The 26,580-nt window shown below is 37.9% G+C and overlaps 1 protein-coding gene across 3 annotated transcripts in view; it reads left to right on the top strand.

Annotated features, from left to right (window-relative positions):
* Positions 1-1,983: 1,983 nt before the first annotated feature.
* The window catches only part of TMEM38B (transmembrane protein 38B), a 33,174-nt gene continuing 8,577 nt past the window's right edge, over positions 1,984-26,580 (top strand). Inside the window, exons 1-4 of one of the 3 annotated variants that reach the window (XM_026718549.2) lie at positions 1,984-2,158; positions 8,995-9,151; positions 18,255-18,439; positions 19,995-20,082. In XM_026718549.2, coding sequence (XP_026574334.1) covers positions 2,050-2,158; positions 8,995-9,151; positions 18,255-18,439; positions 19,995-20,082 — 539 coding nt within the window. In that variant the 5' untranslated portion in view covers positions 1,984-2,049. Of the gene's footprint in view, positions 2,275-8,994; positions 9,152-18,254; positions 18,440-19,994; positions 20,083-26,580 lie in introns of all 3 variants that reach the window. The other 2 variants (XM_026718550.2, XM_087926466.1) reach the window with 2 other exon arrangements.

Genomic DNA, 26,580 nt, shown 5'->3' on the forward strand with positions numbered 1-26,580 from the left:
ATCTGTCTGTTATTTGTAGCCCAGAACCTGCAAAAGGCGTCAACCTAGTATAGTTAGTCAACTTACAACAGATCATTTAATGACCAAAGTTACGTCACTGAAAAAAGTGACTTATGATCATTTTTCACACTTACAATTTGTTGCAGCATCCCCACAGTCACCTGATCAAAATCCAGATGCTTGACAACTATCTCATATTTATGACAGTTGCAGTGTCCTGGGGTCATCTGATTAGCTTTTGTGACATTCTGACAAGCAAAGTAAAAGGGGAAGCCAGATTCACTTTAACAGCTGTGTTAACTAATTTAACAAATGCAATGATTCACTTAACAACTGTGGCAAGAAAAAGTCATAAAATGGCGCAAATCTCACTTAAATGTTTCATTTTGCAACATAAATCTGGGGCTCAATTGTGGTCGTAGCTTGAGGAATATTTGTAACAGAGTTGGAAAGGGACCTTGAGATCATCTAGTCCAGTGGTTGCCAACCAGTGGGGCACAGCCCACTGGTGGGCCGTGAGAAAATTTTGGTGGGCCACAGAAAAATCTCACCCCCCAGAGCATACCCCCAAAGCAATTAATCCAGGCTGCGCAGAAACACAAGGCTGCGCCATCCACATGGTCCGCAGGACCCCTCCCCACCCACTCACTCCTTACCCGGCAAACTTGCCTGCTAAAATTGCTATTTTTCCTTTTTCTGACCATCAGCTGTTCTGCTGTGCAGGGAGATTTAGATTAGCTAGGAAACAGGAAATGGTTGGATTTCTTGCTTTCTAGCTTTAGATCTTCTGCTCTGCTTTTAAGCACAGCTGAACCTCTCTTAGGATTGAAGTGCAGACTCACAGCAAGCAAATTTGAGAGACTGAGCTAGCCGATGGCAGATAGATAGATCACTGAACGATTCTGTGAGCAACTCAACCTGCCTGCCAGCTTTGCTTGATTTTGGGTAAAAGATGCTCTTTTTTAAATAAAAAAAATCAATATTTACATACATGGTGTGTTGTGAGTTAATTTTATGAGTTTGCTTGCAAGCAAATTTTATGTGACAGACTGAGCTAGCCAATGGCAGATAGATAAGATCCCTGAATGAATCTGTGATTCTGTGAGCAACGTAATCTGCCTGCCTGCTTTGCCTGGTTTTGGGTAAAAGTTGCTCTTTTTTAAATAAAAAAAAAACAATATTTATATAAATATTTATAATATTTACATCCAAGCCATGCCCAGCCAGTCACATGACCACCAAGCCACACCCATAAATTAGGCCATGCCCACAGAACCGGTGAGTGGTCCCTGGGATTTAAAATTACGAGTTTGGTGGTCCCTGAGGTCCAAAAGGTTGGTGACCCCTGATCCTATTCCAGGCAAGTGGTTGTCCAGTCTCTTCTTAAAAGCCTCCAGTGATGGATCACCTATTTTCCTTGCTTTGGACAATAGGTTGACCGGAGTAGTCTGTAATGCCCTGTATAAGGGGGGGTGGGATCTTTTTATACGGTATAAGTACGATTATTATAATTTTCGTTCTCTTAATCTCGAATTGGCGATATTCACTTAATTTCCAAGACGGTGATTGGCTAAACCTAGACCCGGCGGGCTTGCTTTTTCTCAAGGATCTCAACGAGATGCGCTTCCACCGACTACCGTGGCTCAAAATGTGCACTCCCGCTACCGGCAAACCACTAACCCTCGGCATTCCTACGTTCTCGGCACGCCTTACAAGCCTCAGCCAATCGCCTTTCAATCCTGGAGACGTTAGATTCGAGCCGGACCAATCATTCCTCCGCTCGTGGGCGCGCCTTTTTTTTTTTTCCTCCGCCCTCCCTGCTGACGGAGATTTGGCCTAAAGAGAGACGACGGGGCGGAGTTTTAATTTACCACAGCCGCATTCTCGCGCGCGCGGCTATAGGCCGTGAAAGAACGGGGAGGGCGTTAGAGTGCCCTGTAACCCCGCCTTATTTAAAATTTGGCCCCGCCCCCTTCTCGTGCAAGCTTACCTTCGCGTTTTCGCTGGCCGCTCGGCAGAGTTGGCGCCTGCGCACCAGCGTCTGTCGCGATGGAGCTCTTGGGGGATTTACCGCTTCGCTTCGCTCGTTTGCCCATGTTTCCCTTCTTTGACTTAGCGCATTACGCCGCTTCCATCATGTCTTTGAAGGAGCAGCGGGGTGAGTGAGTAAGTAGGCCGAGGCCTGGAGTACAAAACTTGTTTTTAGTCCTAAGGGATTCCGGGAGGAGCAACCATAGCTCCTGAGCATGTCCAGAGTCAACAAGCATTCCTTAGGTGCGACCAAAGGGCTTACAGCTCACCCCTGTTTAATATGAAGGCTACTAGCTTAGGCATTTTCCAGAAAACAAAAATTAAACTTCCTACTTTGGGTATTTGGAGGATTGTTTATAAGGATTGACAAAAATAGCTATTTTTATTTCTGCGCAGCATAATTAACGTATGAAATTGGACTCCATGAGATCGATTGATGAACAATCACTAGAAAACCTCTGTATTTGGTAACTTGCAGTTCTACAAAGGTTCAAATTATAATTGTAATAAAGTTATAATAAAATATTCTTTATAATGCATCAAAACTGCATTCCTATTTTTTTAAAAAAAGGGATCAACTGCTTCGGGAAATAACAAAAGTTTTTGTCTGATGTTGAAAGGATCTCAGCAATATTATGAAAGCAATATAGGCGACTATTTTTCATACACATTTGATGGAAAAAAATCTTTTAATGCCTAGCAGTTAAGTGGCTTAGCTGGAAGGATTTTATTTTGTTGTAAGGTGTCATGTTTTCTTGATAACAAAACTTCACATAGATTTTGCAAGCTATTAATTATTTGAATGTTTTTAAAAAGGAAGGATTAAAAGATCTGCAATGATTAGCCAACAGGTGGAAATTGCGTAGATTCAGTATAAAGTACCCTAAATGGCTTACCAGATGTATTTGGTGTTACTTTTAGAAGCAGAATATTGGGCAAGAGAGATTTTTGGCCCACTCAGTGGAGTTCTTTTTATATAACATCCACTGGGAACTAATCTGTGAGATAATTTTCTATTTTTAATGCATGCAGAGTATTAGCTTCATTTTTTTTAGCAGAATGACAAGGTAACTGTAATATCAGATGATAGCAAATTTGAGGGAGTTATTTCATATGTATAGTCATACATTTGCCTGCTTCATCTCTGAAAAAGGTATATTTGCTTTGATTTGATTCATTTTTGTCATTCTTTACAGCTAGTCCTGAATTTAGGACCACAATTAAGCCCAATATTTCTGTTCCTAAGCGAGACAGTTGTTAATTGCATTTGCTCCATTTTACAATATTTCTTGCTACAGCTGTTAAGCAAACCATTGCAGTTAAGTTAGTAACACTGTTGTTAAGTGAATCTGGCTTCCCCATTGACTTTGCTTGTCAGAAGATGGCAAAAGGTGGTTTATATGACCACAGGACACTGCAACCGTCATAAATATGAGTCAGTTGACAAGCTTTGGAATTTTGATCATGTGACCATGGGGGATGCATCAACGGTTGTAAGTGTAAAAAATGGTAAATTGTAAGTCGAAGACTACCTGTATTGTACTGGATGCATATGCACACACCCCAGGCACAGTTGTTTTTCGGAAGGGCCCTAAAGATGTTTGTGAATGGAGATGGAACTGCCTGATCTGTTGTGTTGTTGCTGCCCTCAGTGAAATTGAGTTTGACACCCCTGACATATAGAATTGAAAAATACAAAAAAAATAATCAGTTATTTCTATTTCACTACCCATCATTTTTTATTTTAAATTTTAAAACTTATAATATTTGAAGTTGCAAGGATATAAAAAGTAACAATTGTTGTACTACTAATTTAAACGTATAATAGTAATGTGACATTTTAATGTCCACCTTAGGCATGAAAGTCAGCTGGATGATTTTGGGCCAGTCATTATCTCTCGGCCCAACTCAAATTCACAGGGTTGTTGTGTAGAAAATAGGACAAGTATTAAGTATGTTCACTACCTTGAGTTATTTATAAAAACAAATGCAGAATAAAAAAATATATTAAAAAATTACAGTTCTGAGTTTTATGAATAGTTTTGATGTGGGCACTAAGCTATCTGAACAATAAAATAGAAACTGAATTTTAAAGATTCAGGTATTGCCATCTGTTGTGGATGCTCTTTTTATGCTAATGTAATTATTGTGAAAAATAATGTTCAGTGGCCTTTCCATTTCAGGTTCTAAAGTGCTCCCAAGTTGCCTAATGGCACGTGCAAATTTTTTGCAAGGGGACAGGACGCTTCTATCTTCTGTTTCATTTTCTAACATTTTTTCCAAATTGATAGAAAATTATTTTAAAAAGAAAGGATAAAATTCTCTCTCTGGAAGCCATCCCAGCACTGTTACACATAAATTTATTGGCAGCTGATAGAGATCCCAAGGCACAAATCTAAAGTTCTTCATAAATAGAAATGTTTCAGTTTTTAGAAGAATAATTTAGCAACATTAAGTTATCTAAACTATAATTTCATTTTAGTAATCCCTGGTTCACCAATATTAATAATCAGTAAGAAACCTGATTATTATTATATCAGGATAATATAGGAGGGCTGTCCAGAGCATTTGCACTAATATTTCTGCTATTCCGGCTATTTACTACATCTCAAGTATAAAAGGATGACAATCAAATTTTTAAACACTATTTCTTTTTTGCTGAATCAACCAGATTTTTAAATCATACAATAAATTATATGTGATATTTCTTTAAATAGTACATTTTTGTCCGAGGTGTTGATTTTCTGATATAGGATAGGCAAATGTACTAATGCAAAGTTTATGTATATTATTTAAATATATTTTTGCAATCTTTTAAAAATAATGTTGAACTATTGGTTTTGTCTCTATGAAAAAAAAATCTGCAAACATTCAAGTTTTTTACATTTCATAGACTGCTAAAGCATTGGGATTAAACAGAGAATTTAATAATTTATACATAGGGTGAGAACTAGCTAGCTTTTTGCCTGCTTTTGATAAATTATATTTGTTTTGTAATTTTTCAAAAGCCTTGAAGGTATTATTATTATTTGTTAACAGATTAAGAGTAATTTATTCCATTATTTCGTTTGTTTTTATTGCAAACTGATCTTGATAGTGAGCCAATTCAGTGGCTCTTAGCTAACTTTTGTATATAATGAAAGGGAAGCAGTTAAACGAAATAAGCATCATTAAAGTATTGAAAGTTACTAAAAAACAAGTTGTTAGAAAACATCCTTATTTTCCCCTATGAAATATTCAGCTGCAACCCTTGGCTTCCCCAACCATTATGGTGATTGTTGAGATTATTGCGATTTAAAAAAAGTGGCCAGTACTAATTGTAAATAGAGGATTTTTGACTTTTTAGTCATAACTAAATATGACTATCCCAAAGTTGCCCAGTTGATTTCCAGGTTTAAAATAAATCCAGAATTCATGGTCTCTTGGCTTCTATCTCTTTTCCTTAACTTCTACTGTACCACACTAGCTCATGTAGGGTGTGTGTGTGTGTGTGTGTGTGTGTGTGTGTGTGTGTGTGTGTATGTGTGTATAAAATACAACTTAACCAAAAAAGAACAAAATCCCTGTGAGACACACACACACACACACACACACACACACACACACAGAGGAGATATGTAAAAATAACATATCAGTGTTTGATATGGGATTATACTGATCAGTCTTTTCATTACATAAGTAGACAATTCAAAGTCTGAGAGTGAATATACCTGTACATTTCTGAATTTTAAATCCAGAGTAGTAGTTTCTTTCCAAAATACAAAAAATATTTTAGCTACTCTAAAATAGCACTCGGGATTGTGCTCTTAAATTGCAGCAAATTTTGCTTTGGAGTTTGTACAGCTTGTAAGTATGGAAATGGAAGTGTTTTGCTGCCATTCCCAACCTGTAGATTCTCCCAAAGGGGAGGGGAAATTATGGCTGTGCTTCTTCCAGTGAGGTCACTAGCTGTCTTCCTCAGCTGTCTACAAGGTTGGGAAGTTAAGCTGCTTCTTCTCAAGGATAACAACTTAATAGTAACTAATAACTGATCTAACTTCATCTTCAAAGGTTTTTATAAATAGAAAATAATCTACTAAGGTATCTTGGTTATAGACATCTCTATTGTATAGAATTTCAATATATTCATGAGTCTTCCAGAACAATGACATTCACTAACAATTTAGCCAGATTTAAACCCTATTTTTCCAGCACAATGACAATTTTTCTCAGCATGCTGGAGAAACGGACCTCAAATCTGGCAAAAATGTTAGCAAACACCATTATTCATATGATTGTTCTCCCCATTGGGGAAAAGGCCTGGGTCTTGTGAGTGTACTTAGAAGCCTGGGCTCCGTCCTTGCCCTACTATACCTGGGAGACCCGAATCCTGTCCCCTGCACTAGGCTTAATGACCTGTGCAATTGTTTATGGACCACCGTCAAGAGAGCCAGGATCATGATCATTGAACAAATCGTCCAACGAGATCGTTGGTCTCATGACATGTCACTTAACAATCGCTTTGCTCAGTGACTGAGATTCTGGTCCCTATTGTTGCAAATGGAGGATTACCTGTAGTAAAGAGGTATAATTTAACTGAGAGTGTCTAGTTCCAGTCCATTTCAATTTGCTAATATGTAATATGTCTTCATTTCATTCTTTACTGCACTGAACTTCCCTACCTTAATGGTTCTTAGGTTCCCTGTACTTATTATAGTTTTGTCTTTGCAGCATTCTTTTCATGATTGATAACATCAACAACTAAATACCTTGAAAATGTTAATCTATTCATGTAGATTTAGTACATTCAGCAGCCTGTCATGAAACCAACATCTGATTTTTCTTTTTTAGATTCTATTAGGCATGGCCTGATCAGTTGCAGTAACTATATCGCACAGTGTAAATATTTTGAAATTCCTCTGAATCATTCTTCTCACCATAAATCCGACAGAATTTACATTTGTCTACAAGAAACCCATTTGTGTTTGTCGAATCCACAAAAGGACTACTTCTGCCTAATCAGTAAAATCCCACCTGTCTATAAGAAATAAATGGGAAAATGATCACTTCCTGTGTTATTGACTTGGAGAACTTCCCAGCCACAATAAGACTGGATACATCTGGAAACAGTTTAATCTAAAGAAGAAAATTTATGCAGAAACAAATCAAACTGAGTGGGGGGGTTCCATTCTTAAAAAGAATCGACTCCAACTTTAAAGTTTTCCAACATTTCCCATCCCTCCTATTTGTTTCCCATCCCTCCTATTTGAGTTATCACTGCCCCATAAAGAGCGATGATGATTGAAATCCCCACATTAAACATCCCTTTGAATTTATCAATGGATGATTCAATCATATATCAAGCAGGAAACAGGAAATATAAACATTTATATGATTTTTTCAAAGGAATTCCCTCTGAAATTTCAGGTTAATCACGTCTGAATTGTTTAAACTTTCCTTCAAGAGAATATGCCCTCCTTCCCACAATGTGCTCTGTCTTTATGAACAACAGCATAATTTCAGGTTCTAAAATGCAAGATTTCCAGTTACTATGTCTCTTGAATACAAATTATATCAGTATGTGTGTTCCTCCTAGCTAAGCTCACCAGACCAAACTGTTCGTAAGTCAAGGTGATGGAAGTGTTTCTACAGACAGGTTTCTTAGTTCCCCCCAAATTTTTGCTGCCTTCAAAACAGCTTATCAAACTTTTTTCTCTAAGTTGTACAATTATTAATTTCCACAGCAAACGCTGCAGTAGTTAGTTTTTATTCAAGGACAAATTGGGATTGGATTTCTTTCCCCTGCAGCCTGAGACATTTAGAGTTATCTCTGGCCCTCTTAGCAGCCCTCACTCCCTGAGTAGCACTATGCTCCCTTTCATAATTGCAGCAAACTGAAGCAAATTGATCACATTGATCAAATTCATGTAAACTACATCTCCCACATTGTGTTGAACTTCATCACACTCCAGCCAAAGATCTCAAGGCAGCATTTAAATAGCATTTAGCATTGATTTATTTATTTTATTAATACACATTATAAACTCCTTTAATGTCTACATTAAAAATGTTGGTTTGTAAGTGAAACCATCCAGTGAGCCATTTTTATTGGATATATATTGGACAAGAAAAACACCTGTATGATGGAGAAATATAAGGTAGCATTAGGCGTATACACTATACACCAGGGGTGTCAAACTCAGTCATGTTGTGGGAGGATTGTGACATTGTGATGTTTTTTGCCTTTGCGGAGCTGGGGTGGGTGTGGCCTCCACAGGCCATTCCAGCCCGCAGGCCACCAGTTTGACAGGCCGGCTTGCTGTACACTATAGTATACATGATAGGAGTATATTATCATTAGTATACACTAAGTCAGGAAGCTTGTGGCTCTCTTGTGTTTCAAAAACAGATCCCCTCCTTACCTTCACTGAATCTAACCCATATCTATTCCACCATTTTTCTTAAGCCATACAGTCCTATGGTTTTGATTACTAACCTGCTCTCTCCATCCAAGGGTTCCCCTTTTTCTGCTTCTTCACCAGAGCTTCCTCCTCTCAGACCCCTTATTTTCCTTAGAACATGCTGCTCTGGTCTGCATAGCAGTATCATTACAGCTTAAGAAACAAGCCATAATTAAACAATATGCAGAGCTAGGTGAAGTGGTTAGAATGTAGTATTGCAGGCTAATTCACTGCTCACTGCCAGGAGTTCGATTCTGACTGACTCAAGGTTAACTCAGCCTTCTATCCTTCCGAGGTCAGTAAAATGACAACCCATGATGCTGAGGGCAATATACTGACTTTGTAAACCACTTAAAGGGCTGTAAAGCCCTGTTAAGCGGTCTGTAAGTCTACATGTTATTGCTATTAGTGTAAGCAATATACTAATGTACTATAGTGTATTAGCAGTAAGCTGATCAGGGAATTTTGCAGCAAATTAAAAACCCAAATTCCTCACAAAGAGCTGTTTGTATCTTGTTTTCAGGAGTAGTTGAAGTCGCCTATGACAGCCCACTTGCATGTTGGTTTAGTGCTATGCTTTACTGTTTTGGTGGGTCCATATTATCTTCACTGATGCTAGCAGAACCTCCAATTGCATTTCTTGCCAACACCACAGGTGTCCTCCTTGCCTCATCCGTCTGGTAAGTAACTTTTAATATATGGTGTATTTTTTGATAACTGATACATATTTTCAAAGTTATGGCTTCAAGCCATGGTATAAAGAGTTCATTTTAAAGTTGTCATCTGGTTAAAGAAATCTGTCAATGAATTTTATGATTGTTAATAGAGTTAATTTGCATAAACATGCTTACAGCTCTATCAGTAATTTGGAACGGAAAAAACCCTTTCCCCCTAGAAAAAGCCTTTTTTTTTCACTGGAAAGAACAAAAAGTCTTCTGATGGATAGATTTGTGGATAATTTAAACAATGTCTGATTTTAAATACAAGGAATTGTCTGGACTTTTAAAATAAATTTAGAGATTACTAATTATTTAATTATTAATTATTTAATTATAAAGTACTAACTATTAATTAGTAATTATTTAACAATTAACTATTAAACATTTTGGATTTCTAGGAAATAAATTAGGAATCTATAAATAGTAAGTGAACATTTGATACACAATGACAGACATAAAATCAACAATTAACAATATATAGTTAACCTCCAGATTGTGAAAATATATTCTGTGAATTTTGCACAGAATTATTATGAGGGAGACTGAAGCATTACATGGGTTGCCCCTCTGGAATGGTCTCCTGTTGGGTGTTTATTTTGGATCTAACAGTATCTGCCTTCTAGAAAAAACGAAAGACTGAACTTTCCCAGAGGGCTTTTGGGGACAAACAGCTATTACTGTATTGCATCTGGTTTTAATTGTCTTAGTATTTTTTTAAATAAATCTCTATCTCTGTCTGTGTCTCTATATCAGACACGCGCGTGTGTGTGTGCATGCATGCATGCATGCAAATTTTGTGAACTTTCAAGAATCCTCTGATTGCATGGCAATATCAATTGGGTTAATAAATGAATAAAATACATGAATAATCCTGATGGGCTGCCATAATCAGTCATCATGGGTGGTCCTCAACTTATGACTGTTGCTTATTAACCATTCTGTCATGCCCTTCTTGGAGTCTGACTCTGAGGGGGAGATTGAGGAGCTGACAGGGAGTGGGAGTATGGCTCTGGTAGCTGTGGAAGAAACGGGGGAAGAGCACAATCCAGAGGAAGACACAGGGCCATCCCCTCTTCATCCTAGGGCACGCAGAGAGGAACGGAGAAGAGAGCAACGTGTCTTATGAAAGAGGAATAGGCCCTGATCCCTTTCATTAGTTGCAGCTGGGAGAACAGGATATAAGTGGGGCATTTTAAATAGCTCTTTGCTGGAAGCAAAGCATGCTTTATCTTGGTCGAGGCTTATCTGGGTTTTGGCATCTTCCCAACTGTGGTTGCTGCATTATCTTGTGGAAGTCTGCAATTTATCATCCTGGTCTGCCATGTTAATGACTACAGTGTGGTTTGTGTTGGTTTTTATTTTATTTCTAATTATCTTTACTTTTGGTTCGCACTGCATTTACTCTCTTTGTAGACTGTTTTTGGAAGACTTTGACATCAAGCCGAGGATAATTGGACATTGGGGCCCAAGTTGGAGGCATTAAAGAGAATTTATTCTACTTTTGTGATTGTGTTATTTTTGTGTCATGCCCTGGGTCATCACACATTCAAAGTTAAGGAGGACTTATCTTGGAGCTACTTAAGATCCAGATTTGAAATTCTGATATTGCCCCCGGCCCACAGTCACATGAACAAAGTTCAGGCGCTGGCAACAGGCTGCATTTATGACCATTTGCATCATCCTGTGGTTACTTGACTGTGTTTTATGACAGTTTTTCTGAAAGCCAAAAACTGGTGTTCTGCTTTTTGGTAAAACTGTACCTATAGTGAACTGGGTTAATGACTATAGTATTTGCTTAATGAGCAAAGGTCATGAAATTGTCATGATTTTTGACAGCGATGGGCAGGCTTCACTGCAGTCATAAGTCAAGGACTACAACAGTCCAATGACAGCAAGACCCTCCCTGTTTCCTTCCTTCCTTCGCTCCATTTCTAGTAACTCAACATTGTTGTGCCAGTATAATTCACCTTTTTTTTAAAAAAAAAAAAGTGTGCACTGAAGGTATTTTGGATGCAGTACTTACTTTCTTTAAAACGGCCTCATGTTTCTAATGGGAGATGGGTCATTTAAGATAAGTTTTCACATGGTTGACGGGTACATCTGTCTATCAGCAAAATGGAGAACAAAAATGCTCAGGAAAAAAAGCATGGTTTTAGATTTTAGAATTTAAAGTGTGTTCATTGATGCTTTTCTTACAGGCTACTTAGGAGGAGCAAGTTCCAATTGAAACTCAGTGGTGTTTATCTTTCCATATTTGAAAATTGGGTCAGTCAGGCTGCCTACACCCATTCTTAGACTAAAAATGGAAGCCAGCAATCTGTTACCTTTATGGCAGTTACCTTTCCTGGGATTGCTTGAAATTTAACATTGAAGGCACAAAGAATAGAGAAAAGATATACCGTGTATTATAAGACGCATTGGACCATAAAACACATCTAGGTTTAGAGAAGGAAAACAAGAAAAATAATAATTTTTGCCCTCCGCACATCCCGCTTTGCCCTCCCTGGCATCCAGAAGCACTCTGCAGCCCCCAAATGGCCCCGTTTTTGGCCTTTTGAACGCTCTGTGTGTCCTGTTTTCAGCCTCCCTGGCGCCGGGGAGGGCAAAAATGGAAGCCATGGAGGCCTCTGGAGTGCTTCTGGACACTGGAGAGGGCAAAAACGGGAGGTACAGAGGGTTTGGGAGACCAAAAACAGGCCCATATTCTCTGTATAAGATGCACAGAATTTTCCACCTACTTTTTTTTTTGGGGGAGAGTGCATCTTATAGTCCAAAAAATACAGTGTGTATCTCTCTGTGTCTCTGTCTCTGTCTGTCTGTCTGTCTCTCTCTCTCTCTGTGTCTGCCTCTCTCTCTTTCCCTCTCTGTCTGTCTCTCTCTCTCTCTCTCTCTCTCTATATATATTTATATTTATTTTTTCTTAAGTTTTCGCGGGTACTTACATGTATGGCATTCAGCTTTGTTCGGGTATTTTCCCACGTCATTGTAGTCGTGCTTTTAAAGTTGTAGCAATGTTTCAGCAGAATCTCATCTGCCATCATCAGGCTTCTGTATAGTGTTCATAGGTGTTTGCCTGGCTTGTGGTGTGGAGATTTTTTTTTTAAACTCTAGCCACTATAGAAAACCCCAGCCACAGAATCATCAGAAAAGCCATAGAGATTGAAAAAAGAGCAGAAAGCATGAATAGAAGAGATGATTCCACCAGACTGTCAATCATTTGGAAGCCTGCATTAACAAACAAAAAAATCTCCACATCACAAGCCAGGCAAACACCTGGGCACAGACAGATCCCCCCTGATACCTCCAGCTCAAACACACCCCAACCAGGCACCCAGATGAAACCTAGCTTCCTAACTAATGATAGCCGTCCATTTACCCGGAGCCAAGCTGCACTAAAGGCCTCCAAGAAAGGAACACAATGTTGCCAGCCAATCAAGATACAAAAAGAGCTAAAAAACAGACAGAAGATATTAGAAACACCAATCAAGCAGAACACAGCAAACTCCCAAGACCAATAAACACAGACCAAGACTCCCAACCAATCAGGATGAAGAAAAAACCATTCTGGCACAGCAATAGGCTGCCCCAAATTTAAATCTGAAACCACTGTAAAAGTCTGACTCACAGATGAACACTATACAGAAGCCTGATGATGGCAAATGAGACATATACATATACATACACATATGCGCTAGTGATACTCCGAGCAAAGATTATGCACACTCCAATGTGAACTTCTTAACAAACAAAGAGACCCAGCAATAGCATTTAGGCTGCTTTGCAATTGACACTGATGTCCTATTACCCGTAAATAGAATACATGCTGTTCTTTTTAGGGCTTCTCATTAAGTAATAAACCTCATTAGCAGCATTGAATGGTGTTGGGATGCTTGAATCTCAGCCTTTTGCAGTTGTTGCAACATAAAACTGCTGAATTAACTTCTTGCTGCCCTCGTTTTGCTGAGTACATTTTGTTTAGTGCGGTTTGCTTTCACCCCAGAAGCTACTCCGCTCAAGAACTAATAATATGGACTAGTACTTAATGGCAGGGAGAGAATATGCTTTGTCTTAAGCAGTTTGGTTTGTGCCCTGACAGACAAAGGTTCTTCTGGGAAACATGTATCTTGACTTTGAAGTTTCCTTCTGTGAACAGTTTCTTTTAATACCATGGGGTTTTCAAATTATGTTCTTCTTTAGCTATCTATATATACACACATTCAGTATGTTCTTGTGGGCTGCCTAGAGATGCTGGGGGATGTCTGTGGGTGGTGGTGATCATGGTAGGAATGAGATAAAGAGGAAATTGCCAGATTTGCCTCCTTCCCATTTTCATAAACAGAAGAACAACTTGGAATCTGAATCTATGGGTTGCTAGTTTTGTCACAAATAATTGACAAGCTTAGATTTATCCCAAGCTGCTGAAGCCGGAATGTAGATACAGCGAGATACGCTTAGAATAGTCTTTGTGTATAAAAGGCTGCTGATTGGAGACTTAAATAATTATGATTCACAATGTTCTAACTTTAGCAATTAGAGACCAAGGTCAGTGGACATCTTCAATCCCTGCCTCTCCGAAATTCATATGTTCACATCCCTCTACAAGGGGAGCATCATAATGTTCACAACAGAATAAGTGAAGATTATGTGGGTTGAAACAACTATAGATAACTGGCTTATGACTTGTCCCTTTATTCTATCTTGGAAAAACTCATTTCCTAATTTTTATCTCTGATGTCAGGGTCTTTTTCTTTCATCCATGTGATCAAGTTTAGAAACAGTGATTGTCTAAAAATTGGATAAATATATAATGAACAAGGGAATAAATGATGGTATGTTGTTACAAGCATTCATTGTAAATAATGTCATTATTCAGGCAAATCATTATCAAGGGAAAAATATTCATGTTGAGTATGGTTTCATACAAAGCAGTTTTTCTAAATTCATATGCATTAATGTTCTTTGGCTTGAATGTTAGCAATTTACACATATTTTGGTTGCCTGATTCGTTTATATGGGATTTAACCTGCTGCCAAGGAAAATAATGAAGTGTGTTTTCTTTTACATACATTGAGGATTATCAGTGTAGTCTTTGCTACACGATATACTAGCACCACTAGATGGCATTCAAGAATCTCCAAATTTCTAGTTTTTGTATTAAATATTGGTCCAGATTCCATGAGTTGTACAAATATTACAAAATCTCACTGTTAGTTAATTAGGTTTCATAAACTCTGGTCTATTTTAAAAAATGAATTGTATAATTCTTTTTGGTATCTCTAACATCAATGAAAATTAAAAAAAAATCCCTTCATCTCAATATGTTGCTGATCCTTGACATAGTTAATCTCTAGAAAATGGCCTGTGAAGCAACTTTTGGTTTGGAACGATTTTGTGTGAATTGAGAAATCAATCCAATTCAGTTTCCATAGATATTGTTGATGCCAATTGATGCATTTTAATTACTTTTAACATGTGCCATTGTGTATACAAGCCAAATGACTTAAGGTTAGCTTGTCTTATTCCATCAAGGGACTAAATCACGTGAACATGAGGAGAAGGAAGAAGAAAGTACATAGAGATTTTCCTAAATATTTGAAATATTAATTTCTCTGTATTGTTGTGTTGAAAGTCCCTGTTCCCTTCATATAGTTAATTATCTTGAGAAGACAGAGCTGCACAAAGCTTTAGGACTTTATGAGGAGCAGCTTTTGCATTGTTAAAGCAACCGTGTGATTTTCTAGGCTGGTGCAGCTGTTTCAAAAGCTTCCCCCAAGTTCTCTCTGCATGCATATAGCACATCCTTTAAAGTAGAGGTGGGGAACGATGTCCCCTTTATGACTTGTTGACTTCAACTCCCAGAATTCCCGAGCCAGCATGGCTGGCTCGGGAATTCTGGGAGTTGAAGTATACAAATCATTAAAAGGGCCATCATTCCCCAAACCTGTTTTAAACAAGAGAAAGAACACTAAAAGTGCACAAGTGGAAAATATTAATTCCATCCTAAGTCTCCACATTTGAAGCTTCTTCAATGACGTGACTCATAAGTGACTTTGTAACTAGTGACATCCAATGGTAAATTCTTAGAACTATCATCTCACAATCAGCAAATGAGTAGTTTTTTTATCTACAGTTTCTTGTATATTAATTAATTAATTAACCACAGTATAAAACTGAATATGCCAGGTCACCTATAAAGCTAGTTTCCAATAAAAGAAACTATAACATGAGTATAGATTGCAACTCTACATTAACATTGATTTTTAAAAGTCACTGTGATAGGCAGGTGAAAATGGAACTGGATGCTCCCTAATTGATCTTGAACAGAGCTGGTTTAAGTGAGAGGGGTTTTCAATATATACAGCTGTATTGGGCTCAGAAAAGAGTGTACTCCTAAACAGAGTAGCCACAGCCAGAGGTTGGCTGTCTGAGAGTAATGTGAATGGTGTAAAAGCAAAAAAGTTATAACTACTTGCTTCTGTGGTGTTGCTTTTGAGAGAACAGTTGGTGTTTGGCTTCAGCACTGGGGTTTTCAGGCAGGTAGGTCCAACCACAGGATAGCTCAAGTCCAGATTAGCCAATGAATCTATTGGACCTGAGGGGACGGTGGGAGGTGGCATGAATTCATAAGCTAATATAGCACCATACTGTATTGACTGGCAGGTAGTTTAAGCTAATGGGCTTTTCAAAAGGGGCATGTCCAGTGTGGGGATTCAAAAGTTCCCGCCACCGGTTCTGTGGATATGGCTTGGTGGGTGTGGCTGCAGGAGAAGGGTCGTGCGACTTGCGTGCACGCACGCACACCAAATGCACGCTTTGTGCATGCGTTAAAACAGTAAAAACTAAGCTACTGTGCCTCTCAGCTGTTTAGCACAGCAATCCGCTCTGCCACGCCAACCAGCTGAGAGGTTAAAAGGGACCTAGGAACAGGGGTGGGCGAGTGGGCCCAACTGCAGAACATCGGAGAGACTCAGAGTGAACCAGTTCTCTGCCAGCTGATCTTCGGCGCTACCAGTACGCTGGAACTGGGCCAAACCAGTAGAATACCACCACTGGGCATGTCCATCTTTAGGGTAACACAACTACCGTTTGTGAATTAATGGGGAAGCCAGGGTTTTAAGCGAGGTTTTATTGTGTGGTGCATTGTATTGTTCAATGGGCAGATCCTTTTGTCAATGCAAAGGCTTATTTCTCCTGAAATGCACTGCCTCCGCCTCCGCCTCTTGCTGCTGCTGCTGCTCCTTCTTCTCTTCCTCTTCTTCCTCTTGCAGCTGCTTCTATCTCGACAGTTACTGTAGAGGAGAGAGCTTGCAAATTTGGTATTGCATTTAGCCCCCAAGCTGGGCCTGAGCCCCAATTAAGTGCATGGGCCACTTTTTAGAAGAGTATTTTATTGCAAGAATTTCAAGCTGAATATGGAAAATAATCACTTAAACCAGCTCAATTTCATTTCGTGACTGTTGAAAAGTTACAATAGCACTGAAAAAGATTTGATCGGTAGACATTTGAAATACATTATTTGTAAGGTTTTTTCAACAGCTTATAAAGATAGTTACAAAGCAGCCCTGCCTTCAAAGTTAGAATCTAAAAATCACAAGAAAAAGGAATTGGGAATAGAGAGGAAAAAAATAACTCTTGGCCATAATGTATAATAGTTGGAAAAAAAGGAGCCAAAAGTCAGTAACTTGTTGGGTAGTTTTTTGTTACTCAAGTGATATCATCTTTCTTCTCTTTCTTTCTTACCTACTTCTTTTCGTTTATGCATCTTGCCACAATCGTATCTTTACAATTAATGCTTTAAATTAGAGGTGGGGAACTATGGGCCCTTTAGGACTTGTGGACTTCAACTCCCAGAATTCCTGAACCAGCTCAGGAATTCTGGAAGTTGAAGTCCACAGGTCATAAAAGGGCCCATAGTTCCCCACCCCTGCTTTAAATGAAAAATAAAAATCTAAAGCTTATTTAATTAGATGATGCTATTCCTGGGTAAAAGGGAATTATTAGCTGGCCCAAATACCAGGATCGTTTGGAAGTTCAAACTTACAGGGGAATGGATTCCAAAATGGGGCAAAACAAAAAGGTGTAGAATTTGCGGAGACCAGTATGGTGGAGGCAGAGAAGAACTGAGTGAGTTTATTGATTACAAATATTAGTGGAGAAGATGGAAGAAAACGGGGGAAATGGCATGAAGTCGTCTAAAAGAAAGATAGTAGAGCTCAATTTCAGAAAGGCAGCAGTTGATATTGTGACATTTGGCTATAATTTTGAATGTACTGAACCTTTCTGCACTGAGGGAAAAGCTGGAGCATTTATGATGTCTCTTCTCCCAACCGTGAATTTTTCCTTAAAACTAATATGCTTTTCCCTCAAGTAGACTTATCAGACTTACCTAATTTTGTTTTATTTGGTAAACTGTTTTACAGTATAGTACAAAATAGTTCCATTCCTTTTCCAGTAAGGAATAAGAGGAATTTTGTGAAGGGCAGCACTTGAAAAATGGAAGCAGAACTGTATTTTGTTTTCTATATTGGATTCCTATTGCTGTTCCTTTCCCTCCCCGCTGAATTGTTTTTATGCATCTGTATGTCCTTTTCCCATTTCTTATTTGTACTTGAATTTTGTGTCCCAAATTCCACATATGACTTGGAGATCTATCTATATCATATACATATTAGTTTTCATATACATATTACTATATACATACTATATTATATACACACATATATGTATGAAGGCTAGGTATCCACTATATAAGTTCCCCAGACATAAAATTTGGAAAGTATGTAGCAAGAGATAAAGCTAACATTTTAAAAAAGCCTATAAGGAGCAGTAATAGTTAAATGAATGTTTAAGTTGCCCGGTATCCTAAGATAACAGATATTGAAACTTAATTTATTGAAAGTGTGACTATACATATTTAAGCAGCCTGTAGCCTCATACTATTATTTCTTATCATTTATGTTTAACAAGTTTTTTAATTTGGGAATTTGTTTCATGCTTGCATAGTTGGCATGCTTTTGCTCTAAGCATCTTTGGGAGACTGAACCTTTTCCTCCTGATTGTTTAGGTATCTTATATTTTATTGCCCGCATGATCTACTCTACCGCAGTTTATGTTTTACACCTATACGACTGATGATTGCAGGAATGAAGGAAGTGACAAGAACATGGAAGATAACAGGTGGAATTGTTCACGCACATAAACGCTTTGCAGATGCCTGGCTAATCATGATAGGAGTCGGTTGGGCCAGAGGTAATACATGAAACTTCTCTGTTCTGAAACTAATTTTTGATCTGTTCTTTACTTGCTTTTATGGAGGGTGTCTGGGACCATTTGGAGAAGAAAGGCTGACTTCATACAAAACTGTTCAGGGTTATTTATTTTTGGCTTCTCAGCCCTCTGAAAATCGCTAATTAGAAATAAATTCCTTTTATAGGAAGCATCAACATGTCCAGAGAAGCAGTGTTAGTTTTATGGTGCTATTTCATAGCCTTTTGATAAAATCTGCTGCAATGGTTAACATTGCTGACCTGTAGAAACAAGTTTTCTGTATCTCAAATCCAGGGTTACAGTTTGCTCCCCCCCCCCCCGTCTTATTTTCCTTTCAGTTATGTTGAAAGTTTCTTTTAATATGATTAAATCCTTTTTCTTAATTTTCTCTTTTTCATATACATTTTACTTCACATTTATATCTCAATATAAATAAGTTGAAGAACTTAAAGCCGAGAACCTTTTCACATATCTGGTGTTATGCCTTTGCATTTAAACTGAATGTTCAGCAGAAAGTTCTGCCTAGTAAATGTGTGTAAAATTAACTGGTATGTGGGCATACTACCTGGGTTAAGCTATTCTTTTAAAGTATTTTTTTTATTATTTTAAAACAAGCAACAGAAAAGTGAGCATAACATATAAATGAAGTTATAATTAAAATAATATATAATATTGTATGTGTGTTTACACAATCTAGCCACACTAGATTCAAAGTTCTTCATTTTATATCTAGTCATTTCTGACGTACTGAGAGGAACTGAGGAAAGCTCTCCAAATATCTGCTACAGCTTCCTGTCTGAAGCAATTTCTATTCATTATTGAATTCTCTAACCAAAAGGGGCCATATAGGATTAGGATACAGGCCAGCCTGGGTAGTTGCATTTGATAAGCTGATCACAGGGAGGATTTTATCCTTTATTGGGTGCAAAATTGGGCTGGGTGGATTATTTTTATACTCTGAAGTCACTTTTTTTTTCATTGAAAATGAAAGCTGGAAAAGAAAGGGTTCATAATGGTGTCCATTGGGAATGGGCTCTGTGACATAAAATAGCCTGTTGACCTGTCTTGCCTATTGGATTATAACAGGGTTGAGAAAAGTTCAGTCCTTCTGTGGCCTCCTTTCAAGTTCTTAATTTGTGCGCATTGGTCTCATGTTATAAGCAATTAGTTCTCCTTATTTGCACCAAGCAAGTTATAGCCCTGTCTTCTTTTAAAGCTTACTGATTTCTTACAGTAAGTATAAGGCCATTACAGATTCTAGACTTCAGAGTGAAGCTGCTGCTTCCTTTTTTTTTCTAATAAAGATTAAACCTTTCCATCTCAGAATAGGATATTTTCTAAAGAGTCTCAATTTGAGGATCCAATTTCAATAACTGTAAAATAGGTCATTTCATTTCTTCCTATAACTTAGAGGGCCCTATCTTGTGCTTCTGAAAGTAATGTGATGGATTTGTAGTTGTCCTAACTGGAAGTGGGATTGAGTGTGTAAGATCTTTTGAACCAATTTAAGCATGTAATAATTTGTATTGAATTACAGGAGCTGGTGGCGGTCTAATATCCAACTTTGAACAGTTGGTGAGAGGTATATGGAAGCCTGAAACTAATGAACTGCTGAAGATGTCATAGTAAGTCAGTGAAAAGCACATAACAATTGGCAGTTCTGGGAACATTTTTTTTCTCTCATTGGAAGATCTGTATAAGTAGCTCTTCAGTAATGTAACTTTAAGCAGTATTATAAAATGATTTTTTTCTATTTTTTTTTCCCTTAGAGAGGATATTTCTCCACACTAATTTGGTATCTGAAAAACCTTTTAAGCACGTGACATTGAAACTTGGCATATTGCAGAACACTGTGATGTCCTTATAACTTTGTAAAAATTGAATAGTGGTGGAGCCAGATAATCCAGGAATCTCGGGGACATCAACAGTGGAGTTTGTGGGGGAGTGTGTATAACTGAATTCTATTAAATCATTTAGTGACAATGAGGTTCTCATTATAACATAAGACTATAAAAATGTGCTCCTTTATTTACTAAATCAAAATCTTGCTGTCATATAAACAGACTGCATCTAGCAACCTAGCAGAATTCTGCATTAACTGGAAAATGGGCAAATTTGAACCCTCAAATAATTATCCCCAAAATCTTTGTACTGCTCTTCAAACAGATATGAATAATGATGATAGCCAGATACTTTGGCCCAGTTCTTGAATTAAGTGGATGTCTTATAATACATTCTTTAGGTTGTATATTGTAGAGATTGTTGGCGCTGGCAAACACATTTTTCCTAGAATATAACAACAGAAGAATAGCTGCAATAGCTAAGATCTGGCAAAGCTCATTTTAGCCCACCCTTTTGGTTCTCATTCTGCCAACCAAATGCCTCTGAAGGGAGCCAGAAAGATATCCCTCTCCCATCATTGCTCTTTTGCAATCTGGAGGCATGCTGTTCCTCCTGTGGGGGCAACATGGAGATTTCAAGATCACCAGCCCTTGAAGGACCTTTCTTTCAAGAATTCCTCTACCCCAGGAGTATCAAATTTTGGCTGGGGAATTCTGGGAGTTGAAGCCCACAAGTCTTAAAGTTGTCAAGGTTGGACACCCCTGCTTTATCTCCTTTTAAAGTCATCCAAATTAATGGTTCTTCCTACATCTTGTGGGCCTGCATTTCCCAGAATTAACTGTGTGGTGTGTAAGTGTCTCCATTCATCTGTTTTAAATCTTCCAATTAACTTTTTGGGTCGCAGTACTGGTCTTTTTAAGAGAAGAAAATAATTTCTCCCTGTCCATTTTTCCCACACTCTGCATGACTGTAAACCTCAAATACATCCCTCATTGATCACCTTTTTCCAAATTGAAGGCTAACATTCTACCCTTGTACTGAAGAAAGTTGTTAAGAGTCCCCTAATCATTTTGATAACATTCCTTTTCACACTTTCCAGCTTCGTTATATTACTGTTTTCATTGTGACGATAGAGCTGTACCCAGACATGCAGGGGATGTTTTTCTTGTGAAATGTATAAAGCTCAAATTCCATCCATGGACAGCTGAATTTAGATAGGTTTTTTTTGCCCCAGTAGGCTTCATTTTAGAATTATGTAAATTAAAGTGATAGGCCATTTAGCTAACCATTTCCCCAATTTAACAAAACATTTCTGAAACTCCTTTTACAGATACTCTTGCTTTTTACCACTCTGAATGGTTTAGTGTCACCTACAAATTTAGACGGTTCACTCTAAATCAAAAACTGTTATGAATAAGTTAAAAATCTTGGAGACTTAACTTATTATCCCCTATTTAGAAATATGTCCATTTTATTGTATTGTTTTGCTCTTCTAAAGTCAGTTTTTAAAAAAACTATTGACAAGGAATTTTGTAAAAAGCCTTTTGAAAATATAAGTACAGTGTCGATCCTGTTGAAAGCTCTTTAATAGGTTGATGAAGCAGGATTTATCCTTGCCAATTCTTTAACAAGGCTTGTTCTTCCATATTCATAGGTTGTTCGTCTTTTTAAAAATTGTACCCATTAGCATAAAATAGATGTTAAACTAATTGGCCTATAATCTGCAGGATGTCCTCTGTCCTGTTACTGTCCTGTTACATATAATTGCTCAAATTTTACATTTGAGTTTTTAACTAGTTCACATTGTTATGCAGTGTAGTCTCTCAAACTGTCCTATAATATTTTCTCTTGTTACTGCAGTTCAGATATTAGGTTGTTTTCTTCTTGAAAAAAGTCAGTCTGCATTCAGATATCTATCTGCCTTTTTACCTCTGTGCTTGCTTATTTTTTATTAGATTTGTCCACTCTTGTAGAATGTGCAGGTCATTGAATTTGCTAGTTTCTTCTGTGCTTTTTTAAAATTCAAAATTAGCCGCTTCTGTACATGCTTCCGTAAATACAGAGACAAAGAATTCATTTAGCTTCTTGGTAATTACTGTCTCTTCTCTGAGGATACATTTCCTTCCTTTATCATTTAATATCTGACTGCCTTCCTGTTTTTTTTTTTTTTTGCTTCAAATATTTCTAAAGATCATCTTATTCCCCCCTTCCCTTTTTTGTCATATATCTTTCAAATGCTTCCTCTTCTTTCTCCTTAGCACGTTGCACATTTTCTGCCAGAATATCTGCTCCAAGTCAATAGAATGTATTAGATGATTTCTCCAACTTGTCTTCCCATCCACCTGTCCACAGCTAATAATTTTCCAGAAGATGAACAGAATGGGTTAAAATGTGCTATGGTGAAAAAAATATATAGCAGAAAAAGAAATTCACTTCAAGATGACCTGGATCCAGCTAGAGATGTGGAGAAATTCTCCTCCAAAATATCCTACTTGGGAGTTGGATAACTGCTTCCTCTTGGTTATGTAATCCAGATCTGAAATTCTATAGTCCATCCCAAAGCAAACATATATAGAAACATGCAGTGTGGTGATCTAAGAGACAGCAGAAACACACACACACACACACACACACACACACACACACACACACACACGGCATCTTGTGACATGGGATAAGTTATAGACATTTCCTATGGCCACTGCTGGTGAAGAAATTGGAAATAACATTCAGAAGCCAATCCTCGCATGTGTCAATGATATCGTGCAGATCGTGGTCACTACTTAGGATTAAGACCTAGGGTTGCTTCTCCTTGGTCAGCTCTGAGGTAATTTATTCTAAGACAGAATTATTTAGGATATATAAAAATCATGACTTGAAAACATAGCCAGTCTGTGTGAAGGAATTCGTCATTATTACAAGAATGTCTCTTATGCATGGCCACCTTATTTATATAAATATCTCAAAATTGTCCTTAGTATTTTGATACCATACCTATGAATCTATCCCTAAATCTAATTTACACTTGAGATCAGATAATTGCCAGACTAGGTCATTGAATGTTTTTTCCTCAGGAATGCTATCTCCAAGGAACAAGTATAAGACTGCAGTTAGAAAACCATCACTATGAACTTTATTTTAACATTGCCTATTTTGCTAAGAAGAGGAGATGATGTGATTGCTTTCTCCAAAAATATTTATACAACTACTACTTTAAAGCTTTAAGATTATAAAATCAGTCCAGCACTGATTACAGTAATAAGAATATTGTAGGCCACGAAGCAGCCCAATTTGAATTTGTGTGGGCAAAATCCAGATAGACAGAGCCTGCTATGAGTAGAACCACTCTCTGTATTCAGCTTATCTTCCGGTCATCCAGTTATCTTTCCCCACAACTATATTACTCCACTTAGAGGGTCATGTCTTCTACTCAATTCTGTTTTTTATTCAATTCTATTTTAATCAAAGCCTGGGGTCTAGACTGCAATGCTAATAAGTACACTGACATTCTTAGAAAGTAGCAAGGAAAAAGTCATAGGCTGGATGTGGTCTTGATCCATACAAGATGATTTAGGGATTTTAGTAGTAACTAAACTTGGAATAGATGGTAGCTTTTTAACCAAGTTCCACTCATTCTGTGTGTGTGTGTAATTTGCAGATCTTTTTCTGCTGTAAGGGCAGTGTTTCTTTTAGCAATAGCTGCTGTTCTTTCTCAGTTTGCAGAACCAGTGACAAGTGCCTTTCTTTTTCTGTTATATATTGAGACAGAGCCAATTTCATCTGGTAGATAAAGTGCTGGATTAGAAGCCATAAGGCTGCGTTCTGATTCTGCCTTAGGCACAGCCTGGTGCCTCTCAATCCTAGAAGAAAGTACTAGCAAGCCACTTCTGAACATGCTGTCAAGAAAAGTGCAGGGGCTTGTCATCAGGAATCAGAGTTTGACTTGATGGATCACAACAGAAATAAACGATTAGTATCAGATCCTGATTAGGAAATTGGATGAAACCACAGTTACTAATTCAGTTATTTTTGAGAATGTATTTCTTCTGTTTCTTGTCCATTCTAGTGAATTCTCAAAGCGGCTAACAAAATTAAAATATAAAATGTTAAAGGCTTAAAATATTAAATATAATTCACTTTATATTGAAGTGGTATCGATTTGATGTTTTAATATGGAAAAAGAGACGCATCTTTAGAAACTTTTTTTTTTTCTGAACACCAAGAGAGTGAGGGCCAGACACAATTCCCACAAAAGCTCTACAAGAGAAGTACTACACAGCCTCTGCTGTCTACCAGGTCTCTCAGAAGAGGTGCATCTTCAGAAAGACCTCTCTTGAAGAGCTAAGCTGATGGCTAAGTTCACAGTGGGAGAGATTGGCCTTGAGCTATTTACCGCTTGGAAGGTTAATACTGAAGCAACTTCTTAAATTGTGCTTGATAAACAAATGTGAAAAATCCAGATCTTTCAGTACAGACAGTAAGTGTCGTCCCCATCCCCCGTTTTTTTTCTTTTTTTTTGCATTAATCCCTGGTAGAAGCATCAAAGCTATCATCTGAGTGCAAGGAGGAAGCAAGACCGTAAGGCTTATGAAATCAGATCATCACCTTTGAACAAGTCTTTTCTGCGGATTGCTTTTGGAGTTTAGTGTTAAGCTGTTCCTATATATCAGTGATTCCTTTTCAACGGGCGTTGGCAGGGAGTCTGCAAGGAGAAGATTATTGGAACAATACAATCTTCCTTTTGACCCACTTTATCGTTGGAGGTCATTTTTGCATAAGGAATAACCTTCACTCCCTCATATTGGTGAAATATCTATGTAAGTTTCACTTTGGGGTAAGAATTGCACGGAAGATGTGAAGATGATCTGTCCCTCAATTCTGAACCTCTTGCCAAGGCCTGTATTTTTTAGTACTCCGTCTTTATCTTTTGCCATCCACCAGCATTTCGCTTTGTAGTGATGGAGAGGAGAAGGTCCAGGTCCAACTTCAAAACAATATTAAGAATAATTGAGAATAAGACTTCACCGAGTAAGCTAAGAGGAACTTGGCAGCAGAATTCAGCAGGGAGATTTAAGAAGGGGAATCTTTAATCTCAAATCTCTTTTCTAACTTGACAGCTGGTGCTTAGGTAACTTCAGAAGAGAGCTAGGAAAAAAAACAATCCTATTTGGTGGTTCCTGAATAAACGGAAGTGAAGAAGAATGCCCATGGTTTACAGGCACGACCTAGAATGCTTGTGTCATGTTAGTGTATTGCCTTGAAATAAAAATTGGCATAGATTTGCAACAAGTGCAAGAGCATAATTTTGTTTGAAGAAAATACACGAATATTCAATCAATGCATTGCCATATTTTAGCTTATAAACTTACCATTATTCTTCCCCGCTAATCCATTTGGGGAACAAATTGCACTGTCAAGAGCAGCTACAACGGTATCAGCATGACTTTGAAGCTCTAGGAACAGGATTCAAAAACTGGGCACCCCAGAGATGTTTTTATACTTTCAGGCTATGTAAAAAGCTAGAGAGGGGAAAAAAGGAATACTGCCGGAGTATTACTAGCTATGGAAATTATGCAGATGGGAGCCATCTGGTTACTGGTACCATGGTCTGAATTATCTGGATGATGGATTGCTGGCACAAAACGGATTGCATCTCACCAAAACCCTTTACTATAGACCTCCAATGAAGATTTGAACGGAATGGGAATGCCGCTGTAATGGGACCTATTAAACCACTCAGTGAAATATAATTCAGAACATAAAAGTTAATGTTCTTTGTACATTAATGCTCAGAGTGTGGAAGATACACAAGATGAACATAATTCTTATTATAGGAAATGTGATTCCATAGGTATAAGAGTCCTGGTGGAATGAGTACCAGGATTGCAGTACAGTGGCTGAAGGACGCAATTTGATCAAAGGAACAGAAGCAATAGAAAGGAAGAAGTTAAAAGTATCTATTTCTACTAAGAAATTTAAAAATAACCTGATGATGGAGGTAGTCTCAAATTATGACCACAACAGGGACCAGAATTTCTGTCGCTAAGAAAAGCAGTTAATTGAGTGTGACCTAATTTTTTTTTTTTTTTTTTTGCTGTGATTGTGAAGTGGATCACTGCCCTTAAGTGATTGACGGAGTCACGAAGGGAATTCAGTTTCTCCCGTTGACTTTGCTTGTCAGAAGCTGGCTGGGAAGATTACAAATGGGGACCCCGTGGTCCTGGGACACTGCAACTTTAGTAAATATATGCCAGTTGCCAGGTGCCCAAATTTTGATCATG

This window comes from Pseudonaja textilis, chromosome 2, assembly GCF_049901715.1.
Source record: "Pseudonaja textilis isolate UNSWEBS1 chromosome 2, rPseTex1.2, whole genome shotgun sequence".
Lineage (NCBI taxonomy): Eukaryota > Metazoa > Chordata > Lepidosauria > Squamata > Elapidae > Pseudonaja > Pseudonaja textilis.